General features: G+C 23.5%; 4 protein-coding genes and 1 long non-coding RNA gene across 5 annotated transcripts in view; 1 reads left to right on the top strand and 4 right to left on the bottom strand.

The window, feature by feature from the left end:
• LOC102673360 (hexamerin-like) lies at positions 1-4,356 on the bottom strand. Its single transcript, XM_006608603.2, has 6 exons — positions 3,770-4,356; positions 2,888-3,221; positions 1,851-2,272; positions 1,404-1,720; positions 908-1,263; positions 1-534 (listed from the first exon to the last, which is right to left on the bottom strand). The coding sequence occupies exons 1-6, from the start codon at positions 3,992-3,994 to the stop codon at positions 125-127; spliced, it is 2,064 nt and encodes a 687-aa protein (XP_006608666.1). The 5' UTR covers positions 3,995-4,356; the 3' UTR covers positions 1-124.
• A 2,909-nt stretch (positions 4,357-7,265) lies between these two features.
• On the bottom strand, positions 7,266-8,050 carry LOC102673232. Its single transcript, XM_006608602.2, has 3 exons — positions 7,772-8,050; positions 7,415-7,655; positions 7,266-7,324 (listed from the first exon to the last, which is right to left on the bottom strand). The coding sequence occupies exons 1-2, from the start codon at positions 8,006-8,008 to the stop codon at positions 7,422-7,424; spliced, it is 471 nt and encodes a 156-aa protein (XP_006608665.1). The 5' UTR covers positions 8,009-8,050; the 3' UTR covers positions 7,266-7,324; positions 7,415-7,421.
• Positions 8,051-10,372: 2,322 nt separating this feature from the next.
• On the top strand, positions 10,373-13,859 carry LOC102673094 (ribonuclease Z, mitochondrial). The gene is made up of 6 exons (XM_006608601.2): positions 10,373-10,967; positions 11,079-11,793; positions 12,078-12,394; positions 12,521-12,919; positions 13,066-13,409; positions 13,492-13,859. The coding sequence occupies exons 1-6, from the start codon at positions 10,809-10,811 to the stop codon at positions 13,841-13,843; spliced, it is 2,286 nt and encodes a 761-aa protein (XP_006608664.1). The 5' UTR covers positions 10,373-10,808; the 3' UTR covers positions 13,844-13,859.
• Positions 13,860-14,042: 183 nt separating this feature from the next.
• LOC116186467 overlaps positions 14,043-16,795 on the bottom strand; it is a 7,274-nt gene continuing 4,521 nt past the window's right edge. The window contains exon 2 of the long non-coding RNA XR_004151482.1: positions 14,043-15,346. This is a non-coding gene — a long non-coding RNA (uncharacterized LOC116186467). The remainder of the gene's footprint in view (positions 15,347-16,795) is intronic.
• The window catches only part of LOC102672520 (protein singed), a 3,873-nt gene continuing 2,185 nt past the window's right edge, over positions 15,108-16,795 (bottom strand). Inside the window, exons 6-7 of the mRNA XM_031513804.1 lie at positions 16,061-16,531; positions 15,108-15,896 (exon numbers count right to left, since the gene is read on the bottom strand). Coding sequence (XP_031369664.1) covers positions 15,691-15,896; positions 16,061-16,531 — 677 coding nt within the window. The 3' untranslated portion in view covers positions 15,108-15,690. The remainder of the gene's footprint in view (positions 15,897-16,060; positions 16,532-16,795) is intronic.

Here is a 16,795-nt window from a genome sequence, read left to right as displayed (position 1 = left end):
TCAATAAGCAAAAAAATTTAATTTTATTCAGAATCCTTTATTTAAAAAATTTCTTGCAAATAGAATATTGCAAAGCAGTCGTTTAAAAAAAGTGCACCGTTTTATACAAAAACTGCATTTTCATTCAGTAATTCATACTCTCTTTCTCGTTTGGACGATTATAGATAAACACATCCTTAAAGTACATGTTAGGAATGGTGAAGTTCCATGTCCACATGGGTCTGTCCAATGGAAATCCGAACAGCTTGTTGTCCAACGTCATTTTTCCGTATAAAGGTATTTCATATGATTTCGTATTGCTTTCGTCCATCGAGCTCAGGAAGAAGAACATCTTGTACCTCATACCTTCCGGTTTACCACGCGGCAAGATGAGACGTTCAGGGAAGCCCAACATTTTTTCAGAGTAAGTGAATGGTTCGCTTCCGCTGATCGCTTTGTTCAGTTTATCGTAGAACACGTCGCTGGGCATTATACTTGACGTCGTAAATGGTGATTCTGAGCTGTGACGTTCGATGCTGTTACTTCCAGGACGGACTGTAAAAATAACGAGAAGTTTAGAGTTTGGATCTTTGATAACTAGAACAAAATTTTCTTTATGTTAATAATTTTAGTTAACACGGGGAAAGAATCAAAAATTGATATACAATAGAAAGAAAAAGTTCCAAGTCAAATTTTAGATCAAATGATAGATCAGAATCAATTCCAAACCAAATTTTAAATCAAAGATCTATTAGGTTAGAAAAATATTCTAAATTCTAAATTTCAAATTTTAACAAGTCTCAATTAATTAAATTGAAAGGCGTTGGAATTAATATATTATCTCGATATTGCATTATATGATAATGTAGGAACGAATAAAAAATACTAACTTATATGATAATGTAAGGAACGAATAAAAAATACTAACGTGTTACGGCAAATCGATCCATTTCCATGAACAGATAGAAATATTTCTGTAGATAGACCATATCTTGTTTGATCTCGTCAAAGGCTGGTCCAAGGAAGATTCTCATCATTCCTTTCGTTTCTTTATCGCTGTTGATGTTTATTTTGTAAGTGAATCGCTCGTAGTTCATACAAGCACGACGTGCCTTCAAACGTAAATACATTCCACCTTTGAAGTTTTCTACTGACACGGCATTGTTGATCAGAGTGTCACATTTGTCAAAGTACGTATATAGTTTATCGATATTCACAGATTCGAATTTAACTCCTGGCATTTGTAGTTCATTTTGACTGTACTGAGGTTGCAGTTTTTTGTATCTGAATGCACATAATAATTGGTTAAAAATTAATAATTTTCTTCATTTTTTTTCTCTTATATATGAAGATTGCAAATTAATTGAATAGCATCGAATATTAAAAGAAAATTAGAAAATAATGGTTCAAAAGAATTAACATACCTCAAGAAGTAATTTAAGATTTTTTTGTAGAGCATATAGAAAGCTGGATCTCTCATGCTAGTAGAATAACTTTGAAGGGCGCTCGGGATTAAGTTATTCTTGTTCTGGAAGTCGAGGTTGAAGCCCAGGATATCGCGAGCAAGAGCATCGTACATACCGTAGAATTTCGTGTTAATAGAATCACTGTTTCCTTCTATTACATTGCCAAGCATATTTAAACCTTCTGGTGTATAAATGTCTATCTTCTTTCCATATTCGTCAATCAAGTAGCCGGAATCGATAGCATCCATTAAACGCATCTCCAATGCGTTGATTACCTAAGGAATGAAATTTTTTCCATTTTTTTCGTTGTAATTCCTTATAATTTGGAATTAAAATTTTTTGCAATTGATTTGAATGAGACATTTTTTCTGTTATTCGTTATTTAAAAAATCGAATTTTACTCACGTTAAGATATTTATATTTATAATAGGGCAAAGACGAAAATCTATTTCTCTGTGGGAAAGTTATACCATTAGAGTACATTATGGTGGAATAAAATCCAGGATAGATGGGGTTATTCCAATCGAATTCCGCTATTTTGCCAAGATCGTTTGACATTCGTTCGAGGAAATACCTAGCCATTAATTGCTGGTGAAGGAAATAGTAAAGCTGTCCACGTATTTCTTTGGGCATATGATATTGGCTGCTGGACATCCAATAAGGCAACATTTCACGCATGTAGTAATAATATGCGTTCAATTCAACATCTTCCATGAAATAATCAAGCTTGTATTCCGGATCATCGTATTCCCTCGCATATTTGCCGGAATAGTTCGTATTCACTATATATGTTTCGATATTGTTCATTCCAGTCACAACGCTAGAGCCTGAAAAATATTATTTTACAAAATTAATCCTTAATTATAAGTGAATAAGTAATAATTAAAGTTCTCGAAAAAATTCATGAAAAAGTAAATATCTAAAAATAATATCGATCATTCTTAAAATTAATAAATACAATAGTGAAATAAAATTTTTGTATGAATTATTGTTGCAAATTATTATAAAAATTTCTTTTTTCTTTTCCAAATGTAATTTATGATTCCTATTAATTTGAAAATTTGAAAATTAGTATTATTAGTTTTTTAATTTTAATATAAAACTATTATATTTATTTTACTATTTTATATAAATAAAATATAATTAAAATGATGTTATGAAAATAACATTTTTATTTTGATAAATTATAATATTAATTTTATCAAAAAGTTCATTAACTTTTCAATAATCATAAACCAAAAAATATAAAATCATTTAATGGAACTTGATAACCTATTATATTTTATTACCTAATATATCCTATTACCCATTATGTAATTATTAACTTACAATAAACGAGAGACATTTTTAAATTTTTTGAATCTTTTCTTTTTTCAATTTTAGCGGAGTTGTAAAAAAATTAAAATAAATGATATGTTAGTATAAAAATAATTAATAGTCACCTCGAGACATCTTTAAATTTTGTGCCTCTTCTATAACACTCGAGTCGAAGAAATAATTGGGATAGATCTCGTAGATAGCAGGAAGTCTCATGTATTTAGTGTCAGATCTGTAGAGGACAGCGATAGAAAACGCTGTGGTAAACATGCCGCTGTTCATCCGAAGTCGGGCCCAAGCGGCAGTTTTGTAAAACGTTTGGAAGTCCTTCGCATTGTATAACAATTCGAACAACATTCTCACCTCGTATTTCTGTTCAGAGTTAAGCGGAGTAAAAATGGCGTTACGCGATAGAAACATTCCTTGTTTGTACCACCACAGGAACTTTTGTATGACATTCTAAAATTAATTAAATTTAAGATTCAACTTTTTTATTGAAGTTATAAAATAAAAGGTTATATGTTATATTGCGATATATGAGATGTTAGTTGTACAAGTCTCCGATATTTGTCGCTTTACTACTTCAATATTATATTTTTTTCAGTTTTAATAAAATTTATTACGATTAATACATTAAAATAACCGGTCTGTAGTATCTAAGTATCTATTCTACATAAATTATAATTAAAATGATTATATTTCTATCTCGATAAATTACAATATTAATTTTGTCAAAAATATTTTTGTTTTGAATAATCGTAAAATAATAAATGAAATCATTTTGATGGATTTGTTCTATCCATGTTAAAATACTAATTTCAACTAATTTCACAAATAATCATATTGTGAAATCGAAATTGAAATAATCAAAGTTATATTTTAGCAAAAAAAATATTCAATCCGTCATTATTTTAAATTAAGATACCCAGGTAGATTAATATGGTATCCTACAGTATCTATTCGAAATTCCATAATTCCATCAAAAACCTGATAAACAACAGTATCACCTTGTCTTTGTACATGTCCATGTTACTCTCCATATCGTAGTTCCTGCCTACATCGTACCATTCTGCATCGCTCAAGTCTGCCTGTCTTACGTAAAGCAACAGGTCGAATATCTTCTTTTGCTTGTGAAGGAAATCCATATCAGCGGTATGCCTTCCAGCGTAGGAGGCGCCCTGTGCGCCGCAAATGGCAGCGAGCGCCACCAACAAAACTACTTTCAACAACATCCTTGCAATGGATGAGGGGGAGGGAAAAAAATATCGTTTCACCGTCGACACCCGTCGTTTCGACGTTTTGTATCGATTATGGGCTTAACGGCGAGCTTTTATACTTATTCGGAATAGGATAATCGCATTAAACCTCTGACCCATATCATACTTACCGAGATACTGTATGTCATCTATATACATTTGTACGGTTGATTAGTAGACACGAATATTTCTTCCAAACGCGATATGATATTTTTTCTTTTTCTTTTTATTTACTTTTGAAGAAAAAAGGAAGACATAGAAAGAGGTAAAATAAGATGATTATGAAAGTCACAGGGCATTCAAAAGAGAAAAAAATGATTTTAAGAGCTTTTAAAAAGATTTTTTCCTTTTTTAAACAAAGAATTTTTTTAAAATTTCAAATAATTCCCAATAGCAGTTTTTCATTCTAAACATTTCGTTTCGATCATTTCGTTTTTTTCATATGCAATAATTTGATTATTTTATTATTAATTCTATGCAATAATCTGAATAATCGAGACTTTGAATAATCGAGATCGATAATTTGGATAATCGTGAATCGATTAATCGAACATTGTATTAGATTAGATTTTAAATCTAGTGTATAAATATAATGTTAAATGAATAACTTAAAAACACTTTTATGCAATTTTTTATTAAATTCGCATATTATCAATTCAAATTCTTTTGAATATAATAATCACAATATTGGAAATCGAATGTTTAATTTTAGAGAAGAAATTTATTTGAAAATTATAGAATTAGTTAATTTCGAGAAGTTGAATTTTTTTTTTATTAAATTTTTCAAAGATATTTTTTAGCTCTTAAATTTGATAATATAGACACATTTATAGAGACCATTATATTTATATAAATACACAATCACGTAAAAAGTCAAATTAAATTTCATGAAAAATCCCTAAAAAGGATTAAATATCAATTATTTATCCTTTCAAAGAAACAGAAATTTTTAGAAAAATAAATAGAATTATTTCCAAATAATGAATAAATTTAAATTAATTCTTCGTATTTATTCATTTACAATATTACCTTTATTTGTGAGAATTTTAAATAAATGCATCTATCTTTGGCGAGTAAAGATAAATTCAAAAATTAATTGTATTCGAAATAAAAATTTGCAATTTATAATCTCGATTGAAATAATTGAATTATTTTAACTACATTATTTCAAAGTTGATTCTTACTTTATTATTCTAATATATTATTAATGTAATTCATATTTTTTTTAATGAACGATCAATTTCTTCGCATATTTCGAAAGAAAATATTGCGAAAAAAAAATAAATATAATGTAACAGACAAATATTATTTCTATAATATATCACAACAATTATTGCTATTTCAAGAATATAATTCTTTAAGCAATATCATAATAATATTCAAAATACAAAAAAGAATTGTAAAATTTTGTAAAAAAATATTTACGAAAAGATTTGTCAGGATTAATTAAAACCTTTTTAGAGTTAATTAAGTGAATATATAAGTTTGATTATTTAAGTTTTTTTTTTTTTAAAAAACAAAATTCTCATCATGGTTTTTGTGATAATGAATGGAAATCAATAAGGATTTTATTTAAGTAATATTTATTAGTATTATTTTTTTTTTAATTTTTTTTTATCATTTAAATTATGTTTTATGTTTTAATCAAACATATTTTTTTATTATTTTTCTTATATTTAAAAATCGATGAATATTTAATTTTATTATAAGATAAACGTATGATTCGTAATAATAAAAAAATCATACAAAATATCTTTTTATTTCTGATAAAGGATTAATGTACATCGAGCTTTAATTTTCAATAGGTATTAACCTTCAGATAAAAATATCTTAAATCGCTCGTGCAACGTTCTTTTATTTACAAAACTGAAAGAAAAATATTCCATTACGAAAAATATTCCACTTCGTACTATAGAAATTAATTATTTAAAATTAAAGAGCCTAGAGTAGTAATTTTTTGACAAAACAATTTGAAACGAATTGAAAATTTATCAAGATATGTAATTTTTATAGTTGCAAATAAAACAAATTATTATTTATGAGAAATTTATAATTAATATTAACATGATTTGAATTAAGATAAATCATTCATCTTTCTTTTACTTGGATAATAAATAAGCAAATAAATATGTATGCAATATAAAAATTTTATAATTCATACTCATGTGGAAATGAAGATATTAATAAAGTTTAATATTTAAATTATATATATATATATATATATATATATATATTACGATATTATAATAACATTAAGAATCAAATATCATACATTAAAAAAAGAACTATTATTTATTAGCAAATATTGTTAATCATTCGTATTTTATATTCCATTCGAATTGTGATTTCGTGTAAATATTCTTATATGAATTTTTTCCCATCACACAAAGAAATGTAAACAGATGTTTGAATGGAAAATTCTCTTACAATCTCATTCTTAGTAAATATATTGTTGATCAATCTCATATGTTTCTATGTAAAACGCTGTGCCGTATCTTCCTCTTTGTGGGAAGATAAATATTTTGAATTTGTTCAAAATTATTAATCACTTTCTAGACCAAATTTTAATTTTAAATTCTGTTAAAAGATCCTGATAATTTGACAGGAATAATTATTATTATTAATCATTTTGAAAAGATCTTAAATAAATTGAATTAATTATTAATTTGTAAATAAGTAAATCAATAGTGAAGGAAAATGAATAAGAAGAATGGATATCTCGTATCGCGTACAATTGGACCAATATTGTGAGTATACAATTTCGTTATTGATTTAATTATCGATAAATATGGTATATAAGGTCAATATTTTGAACTTTCGAAGGGAAAATTTCGTACATTTTATCAACTACACCGATAAATGATTAAAATATATTTTTATTCGAAATAAATAGTTAAGATACGGCAATTTTTATAATTATTTATTTTATACATGTATATTTCTTACTTAAAATTTCTTGGTTAAAAATTGTATTGTTTTAATACAAATTAATTAATAATAAAACGCATTAAAAATACATTTTGGACTGTATTTTTCTTTATATATACAACTCTGATAAAAAATAAAATATTATGTTTTTAAAAATTCAAATGACAATTCATTTATTCACATTATTTGAAGTTTTTATCTATAACCTCTAAAATTTTTCGATAGATCCATATAATGAAGATATTTAGGATATCTCATTTCTCATTTTATAATATATAGTTATAATATATAATATATAGTTCATCACTACAGATTTTCTTACAATTTTATAATTAAATTACATTCCGTGAGAAGAGAAATTTGTTGTATATTAGATACCTTGAAGAAGCAGAAAACAATTCAATATCAACAAGAATAAGTACTATATTATATATATATAAGTATAGTGATATTTTTTAACACACTTACGCTATATTCAATTCTTTCCATTTCCACATATAGTATGTTTGATTAAATATCTACCTGTACATCTTGGTTTTAATTTCTTTCTCATTTCATGCAACATAGAAGATAATTGATATTCTTCATTTTTCATTGGAAATGTAATATTGTGTATTTGAATTTTGTTATATCGTTTATCTATTTTTAGAGGTGATCTTAAAATATGTAGATAGTTACTGGGATAGAAGAATGTTCTGAGTATGATTGCCTTTCAAATATAAATTAATTGATTTTGAAAAATATAATTTTGGAAAAAATAATTTAATTTTTTAAATATAAAAAATTTTAATTTGACTTTTCCATGAAATAAAAATTATAACTCACTCTCCAATAAAATTCAAGTTCAGTAAAATATTGATCCATCTCAAAACGCCATAATTTCAATATTTTTTCAAAATTTTCATCTCTTAAATATTTTTGAGACAAGATTTCCGAATATTTTTTTGAACGTTTTTCTAATTCAGCTTTTATGTCTATTATATATCTTTTGAGAAACATGGCCATAGAACCATACTGAGACGATGCAAAAATTATATCGTTCGCTGAAGGTAATATATCCATGTCCCTCGATTTTTCACCTTGGAATAATTTATAACTTATATTTATAATTTATATTTATAATTTATAATAAACTTTTATAATGAATAATTTATTATCTAAATTCCATCAACATATGCCTGGAGACAAGTCTAATTCATCGTATAAAGAATATTTAATCTTAAGAACTTAAATTTCTAATTTTAAGCAATTAAACAAAAATTCTAAATTTCAAATGTATATAGTAAATAACGATAATTCTAGCTGAATTATAAAAATCTACCAAAAGATTGAAATCGAAGAATGAAAATGTTAAGTTTTAAACAATATACAAGTAGATTATCTTTACAATCTTAAAATGGGAATATTGCTCTTAATTAAAGATTCCTGTGGTAATTTTAGCAATGTTTTTCTTTGCGAAAATTTTCGTTAAAGAATTATTAACGAAAAATGCAAACCAATCACAGAGCGCGTAGTTTAGTCGAATGCAACAATAGCATTAGTCGCCGATTGAGCACAAACAAATCGAAGCAATACGTCAAGGAAAGTTTGAATTTGAATAACAAATTTTTTTATCGATAAAAAATTATATCATATTATAATGCAAACAATAAATAAACTATAATTTCAGTATATGGGATCAACAATTGTTGATTTTTTGATCAAAATTGAAGATCAAAGATATCCCTCGCAGTTGTTTATCACATTGTCAATCACAATAAAAGCGAACACAGTACTAACATTACATGTAGATTCCAGATGCTTTATCTCATGTATTCTATTTAAGATTATTTATTAAAGCCTTTATAGATTTATGTTAAATAAAAAGATATCCAAAATATTCGAATATTAACATAAATAGGATTAAAATAGATAATATTTCAAATTCAATATTTCGAACAAAATATCTTGTTAAATTGAAATGTAAATTTAAAATAGTGGCAAAAATAATTTCTGACTATTGTAATGTTACAACAAATTAAAGGATATATACATACGATTAATTTTTAAGATAGTAAAATTTACTTGGTATATATTATAATTTAATATAAATAATAAAAAGTATTCAAATTAAAAAATATATATATATATATATTTATACTTTTTATATTTTTATTATTTTTTAAATAAATAGATTTATTATTATTATTTTTAGATATGAAACGATTAATTTAAAATAATATTTAACAAAGAAATAGAATAAATAATAATAAACGTTAAGTTTTTATATACTATATTAAAACTTACTTTCTCACAAAATTATATTTGTATAATCTTTATCACTTTTGATTTCTTAAGAAATATATTCAAGTATTCAAAATTATTAAAATAGGCAAAATAAGAATTTTTTCTATTATTTAATTTCGTTAACATAAACAAAGTGAATTCAGTTACAGATTGAAGAATTATATTTATTATGCATTATAAATGTTATATAGTATAATTAAATATTTAATAAATCAAAAAAAATAATTGGATTGAATATTTACTTTTATTACTCATGAAAAAAAAATAAAAAAATAGATATAACAATAATTATTATAATATATAACTAATATATTTTTTTAATTTTAAATTGTCTCTAAATGCATAAATTTTTGCCAAGTTTTTTTAAATAAAGAAAAAAATAATTCAAAAATAGGATAAAAATTAGAAAATCAGTATTATTTCTAAAACATTATAAATGAAACTAATATATAAACGAAAAGAGAAATAATAAAAGATGAAGTAAAAATTGAGATATCAACACCATCTCTAAAATAAATAAAATTAACATATAGAGAAAGAAAGCAAATAGAATAGAAATAGACAAAGTAGGAATTGATTATCAACGCCATCTCTTGAATATTATATACATCTTTCTTTCTTAAAAGCAAAATATAGCAATGATTCTTAATTCTTATTCTACTTTATTCTAATCTTTAATATCTTTATCACTCAAGAGGTGATCTTAATGGTCAATTCTTTTGTATCTATTAGTCAATTCTATTCTATCTTTATTCTTTTATTGTTGTATTTTTCTTCTATTTATTAGTTTTACTTACTCTAGAAAGTTGATTTTTATTCTATATCTGTTTTTATTAGTTTTACTTACTGTAGAGTGTTGATTTTTATTCTATATCTTCTTTTATTATGCTTTCTTTATCTATAATTATTTCGCAAAAATTTACTCGAGAAATAGCTTCAATTTATAAAATTTTTTTTAATTTTCCCGCGTAATTATTTTTTCCAGTTGTTTGCCATGAAATATGAAACAAGTTTACATAGTTATATAAACTTATGGATTAAGAGAAAAAATTCCAAATTTCTCACATAATTTCTTCTTTCCAGATCGGCTAATCTAAATTTCGTCTAATAAATACATCATCTTATATTATTATATTTCTGCTTCTTTTCATTGCATATTTACTTAAATTTTTTACTTATCTTTCTTGTATAATGTGGTTAACACGTGATTGTATTTTCAATTTAGATTTTTATTGTAGAATTTTTATTATACATTTTTATTTTAATAAATAATATATTTGAAACTTTTATTAATAAATGTAACTGACAAAAATTATATCTAACGCATGTTATAATTTATAAGTAATAAGGTTAAGTAAAAAATATAATAATAAAAAACAATTTATAACGATTATTAATTGATATATATTATAATTTTTAAGAAACTTGTTAATTATATCATTTAATTATCATTAACTTAACAATTAGACAATTGTTTTTGTTTCTAAAACTAATTAATTGACAAACTATTCATTATTAATTAACTTTTAAATATTAAATATTAAATAGTTTTAAAAATAGTTTTTTTTGTTTTGTGATGTTCAAAAATATTGTGTACTGTTTTAAGTGCATCATTAGAAATATTCACAAAATTAAATTATATAAAAAAATAGAAACTGTATATGAAACAAATAATTTGTCAATGCAAACAATGAAACGAGTGAAACCTTATACACATTTTAATGCAAAATTAAAGGTATTTAAAATATTTATAAATGAAATGAATTAATGTTAAATAAATTAATTCTATATTAAAATTTACGATAACAATAATAAAATTTTGTTAAAGTTTAATATTTGAAAACAGGTACTTGGCAGTGGAGCACTTGGAACCCCAGAAAATATATTTTTTATAAGTGATCAGATTAATTATATATTTAATTGTGGAGAAGGTACTCAACGTTTAAGTCAAGAACATCATTGTAAATTATCCAAAGTTTGTAATATATTTGTGACACATTCTTCTTGGAAAAATGTTGGAGGTATTCCAGGTTTTCTTTTAACAGCACAATCAAATGGTCTAAAAAAAATAAATATTCATTGTCCAGAAGGATTTGATAATTTTATACAAACAATTCAATCATTTATATCTTTACCAAATCTAAAAATTTCTTTTCCTGTGATCAATGAATCTAAAGTATATAGTGATGATGTAATGAATATTTCATATATTCCTATAACAAAATCTTTCAAAAGCATTGAAGAAAGTTCTTTATATTTAACTGATAAAGAACAATGTCACACAAATATAAATGGTAAAAGAGTTATTAATAAAAAAACACAAGAGGAAGAAATAAAAACAGAAAAGAAAGTAAAAAGTATTCCACATTTATTATGCTTTATTTGTGAAGTTCATCCAAAACTTGGAAAATTGTTAATAAGCAAATGTATAGATTTTGGTGTACCACCTGGACCACATTTAAATTTATTAAAACAAGGATTTGATATTACTAAAGAAGATGGAACAATTGTTCGTAGCAAAGATGTAGTAGAACCATCTGAATCTAAAACCATTTTTATAGGTAATTCTAAAAATATTTAAATCTATAAACAACTTAAATAATATTAACAAGTATTAAACAACAAGTATATAATAACAAGTATTAAATTATTATTTTGTAATTATTTTTTTTTAATTGCTTTGGTTTGTTTTTATTAATTTATTTATTAATTTATAATATTCAAAAATAATTAAAAATATCCTGTTTAAAAAATGAAGGTAATTTTGAATAATTATAATTAAAAAAATATCAATTTATTTTTTCTATTATTAAAAAATTCAATTAATGTTAAAAATTTTCTTCAGTTTTAGAATGTCCAACAGAAGAATATTTGGATTCCATTATAAATCACTCTACTTTTTTAAAATATCAAACAGAATCAACAAAAAAGGAAAATGAAGTTTTTTGCATATTTCATTTCACTCCTGAAAAAATTTTCACAAGTCAAAAATATCAGGATTGGATAAAAAAGTTTTCCTCAAAAACAGAACATATAATTTTAAATGATGAAAATACTTGTATGGGCAGTGAAGCTGTTTATAAGAATCAATCTTTATTAAATATGTTGCATCCTGAAATATTTCCTTTATTAAATAAAGATTGTTTCGAAAAAGATAAAGAGGTAAAATGTTTCAAATTAAATAATAATAAAGATATATTTAATAAAATAATATTCATTTCTTTAATATAAAAATTGATATATTAAAAAATTTTAAAAAATGAATAATTAGAAAATTTTATATTTCAGACTATGAATAATTACTTTCATCGTGCTAGAACAGCACAAATATTAAATTTACGGCCAAATGTATCTACTTTAATTAATTATAAAATTTATAAGGAATCACAAACATATATTGATGAAGTTATAAAAATTCCTAATTTTATAAATGTTTTAGAGGAATTAAAAATAATTATTAATGAAAAATCATCAGAACTTAATTTAAATAATATTTCTGATTATCCACGAATTATAATGTTAGGTACTGGTTGTAGCGTACCAAATAAAATTAGAAATACAAGTAGTATTCTTTTACGAATTAATAAAGATAGTAGCATTTTATTGGATTGTGGAGAAGGTACTCTTGGTCAAATTATTAGATTTTATGGGGTTTTAGAAGGTCTTAATATTTTACGTACTATTAAGGTACGTCGCTTACATTTTAAAATTAATAAAATTAATAAAATTATTTTTGACTTTAGAACATTGATATTCATATTTTAATTGATGTCTACAATTTTCTTTTAATATAATAATAAAATACTAATCTTTTTTTTTTTTTTTTTTTTTAGGCTATTTATATATCACATATACATGCAGATCACCATTTAGGACTAATTGGTTTATTATTACAAAGAAAAAAGATCACAAATCAAAAATTATATTTACTATCACCGAAAAATATAATACCATGGCTGAATTTTTACAATGATCGATTTGAATCTATTGTCCATCAATACATTTTAATAGATAATAATAATGTATATCTAAATTATCATAAGTTACCTACAACTTTTGAACTTGAATTGTACAATAAATTAGACATTAAAGAAATAAATACAATTCATGTTCCACATTGTAAACAATCATTTGGTATTGCTATTACTCTCAAAAATAATAAAAAAATTGTTTATAGGTAAGATAAGTAAAATGTATAATTTAAAAATTAATTAATTTTATATGTTAACAATTCATAATTCAAAATGTATTTATTTCAGTGGTGATACTATATTTTGTCAAAATCTTATAACTTTAGGACAAAATTGTGATTTATTAATTCACGAAGCAACTATGGAAGATGGTCTTGAAAAATTAGCAAAAAGTAAATTACATTCAACTACTTCTCAAGCAATAAATGCTGGAAAATTTATGAATGCGAAATTTATATTATTGACGCATTTTAGTCAACGTTATTCAAAGATTCCTTCTATTCCAGACAAAGAAATAAATGTTGGACTAGCTTATGATTTCATGGAGTTTAAATTACCGCAATTACCATTGTTACCTCTCTTCTATCCATGTATAAAAGTAATGTTTAATGAATATAATAAAGTAATGAATAATGAATAATTAAACATTCACAATATATTATTAATTATTATACTTAAAAATACTTGAAAAATTATTTGTTATATAAAATAAATTATCTTTTTTCGGAAATTATAAAAATCAATTAAAAGTTTTAAATTATATTGACTTAAGAATGAATAATAGAATTAAAAGGCTATGATTCTGGAAAATGGTAGTATGAGAAAAATTTTAACAAATGTTTAATAGCAGAATTTATTGCTTACATAATGCATTTAGATTATCCCGCTTTCCTCAATATGATAAATAACATAAACTACAGATAGTTTTGCCGAAGTAACGACCTTAATATTAATCTTGTTTGTATATGAAAAATAGAGAGCAGATAAAAAAAAGTATCATATAAAAGATAAAAGCATATCGAAAAATAATTATTCTCTTTTTGTCGAATCAAAATATCAATATATTCGAAAAATATTGAAATTCGACAAAAAAAGAAAAATGTTACTTATAAGCTAATCGATAAATTACACGCCCACAAAATTAGTACTAATCCATATATAAAATTTACCATTTTAATATTTTCTAAGCGGGTTGTGACGTAAAATTCTTTCATAGAAATAGCTGTAAAAATGTTTCGACCATTGCACAGCTCACGGAATGTGAATTTCTTATGTAGAAAAAGCGTGATCTCAAATTATACAGATTAATTCGATTATTGCATCGATTTTTTTGAAGATATACACTAGATAGCAAGTTTATAATGATATGATATATTTGTGCATGACATGTTTATTCTATAATAGTGTATAATTGAATAATATAAAAAAAAATATACTTATCATGTGCAATGATTATTTTTATTAACTAAAATACTATGTATATTACTTATTAACAAATTTCGAAATATGCTGTCTAGTGTATTAATTGCTTTACAACAATTCAATATTAATTGGTGTTGATATTAATACATTCATACAAAGACTAGAAAGTAGAATTTTTTTAACACTTAAACGATCGGTTAAGTTTTTTGTTATTTTTTATTTTATTTTATTCTTATAAAATAAATTATTAACAAAATATTTCCATTATTAATTAAATAAAATTATCAATTATAAGATTTAAGTAAAGTAAGATGAAAAATTATAAAATGTCAAATTGTAAACATATTTACAATATTATAAAAGAGTGTTATAGGTAATTATTATATTGCTTGATAATTAAAAAAATTAGAAAAGTTTTATTAATAAATATAATGTTCTTATATAAAATTACCGATCAATTAAGTATCAAATATTGAAAAATAAATATCTCAAGTAATATATTAAATTAAAGAAAATATAATTCAACAAATATTCAATTATTCTATGATCAAAAAAACAATGAAAAATATTAATTTTTTTTTAAATTATTAGAATACGATGTAATAACCGCTAATTATTCTGTAAATATGCGAATGATCAGTCTTATTCGGTATTTTATGAATAGAAAAATCGTAGTTAGAAGTATAAAAGAATCGTAAAAAATTAATTCGACGATGTACTTCTAATTAAGTACTCGATAGGAGCTTTTTCCGTACTTGTAAATATTATATTAGATTACATTCGAAGCTATAAAAAGGGCAAAATTTTAGCTATGTTCTTTTAAAAATTTAATCCAACATTTATATATTTCTTTTTTTTTCATTTCTGATACTTAGAATATAATCAAAAAATATAAATTATTAAATCCTTCAATAAATCATTCAAATTAAATGCGTTTTCTAGATTGTTTTTACTAAAACTTTGAGTATTTATATCTATTACATATAACGTCTTTTTAAATATAAAAATTAAATTGCTTGAATAAAGTTTTAAATGAACATAGCATAGACATGATTATTTAATCAATTAAAATTCCCACTTTGTAGCAGATTCATAATCTGTTTCTCCAAGACGCAATGCTCCATTTTTTCCTGCAGTTAAATATCTTCCATCGGTATGCTTAATACAAATACGAGAAGGTTCTCGTAATTCTAAATAAAAGCCATCAGAAGATATATCGGAATCTACGGTTACTCCTTCGCTATCTGCATGCCAGTATTTACCATTTTGACCTGAAATAAAATAAATTCAATAGATAAAAATAAATCAGTTTTTTTAAGTTTTAATTAAAATTTAAAATATATTTAAAATATTAAACTATTATTAAATAAAAAATCGAAAATTATATTATAATTTTTAATTTCCACATAGATATATTATACAAATAATTTTTTACCCTTAAATCTAACAATTCCACGATCACATCTTTCGACTCTGATAGTTTCGTAAATAGCTTTGTTGCATTCTAATTTTGAACTGGCTGAACTTTTAGGTCCCACAAAACCTTGTTCACAACGTAATACTAAGACAGGTCTATTCATCAAATAAAAATAATATTTGCTAGCATCTGAATCCAATCCATTTACAGATTCTGCATTAGCATAAAGATGACCAGAACGCTTTGTTGCTAAAAATTTGCCATTGTTAGCACGTAAAGCTACTGTTCCATCTTCCGATTGCCAAATCAAATCAAACAAAGCATTAGAAGAACGTTTGTGTTCCGATGCTTGAATTCCTCCTCCTGCTTCAAGACTCCAGTAACGATCTTGCATGGTACGAACATACCATCTTTTGGTTACACGATCAAATTCTAATTGGAAAGTTTCATGTCCAGAAATTTCATCTTGATTAGCAGTCACATCAACGCCTGAAATCATAATGCTATGCATTATTATCCAGAAAGATTTTTTAAATTTATTTAATTACTTATAATAATTTGTAATTAATTATAATTAAAATTTATATTTTAAAATAAATAATTGAATTATAATAATAAATAATATTTATTGATAAATTTTTATAATTAAAATTTAACAAATATGATAATTTATAATTAAATGTAAATATATAAAAAAAATAATTATATTTAATTCTAATTATAAATTTTTTTTAATTAAGATAATAAAAATAA

Source organism: Apis dorsata, unplaced genomic scaffold, assembly GCF_000469605.1.
Source record: "Apis dorsata unplaced genomic scaffold, Apis dorsata 1.3 scaffold_41, whole genome shotgun sequence".
In the NCBI taxonomy this organism is placed as follows: domain Eukaryota; kingdom Metazoa; phylum Arthropoda; class Insecta; order Hymenoptera; family Apidae; genus Apis; species Apis dorsata.
Note: the sequence above shows the minus strand (reverse complement) of the source record. Positions and strands in the feature narration are given on the sequence as shown.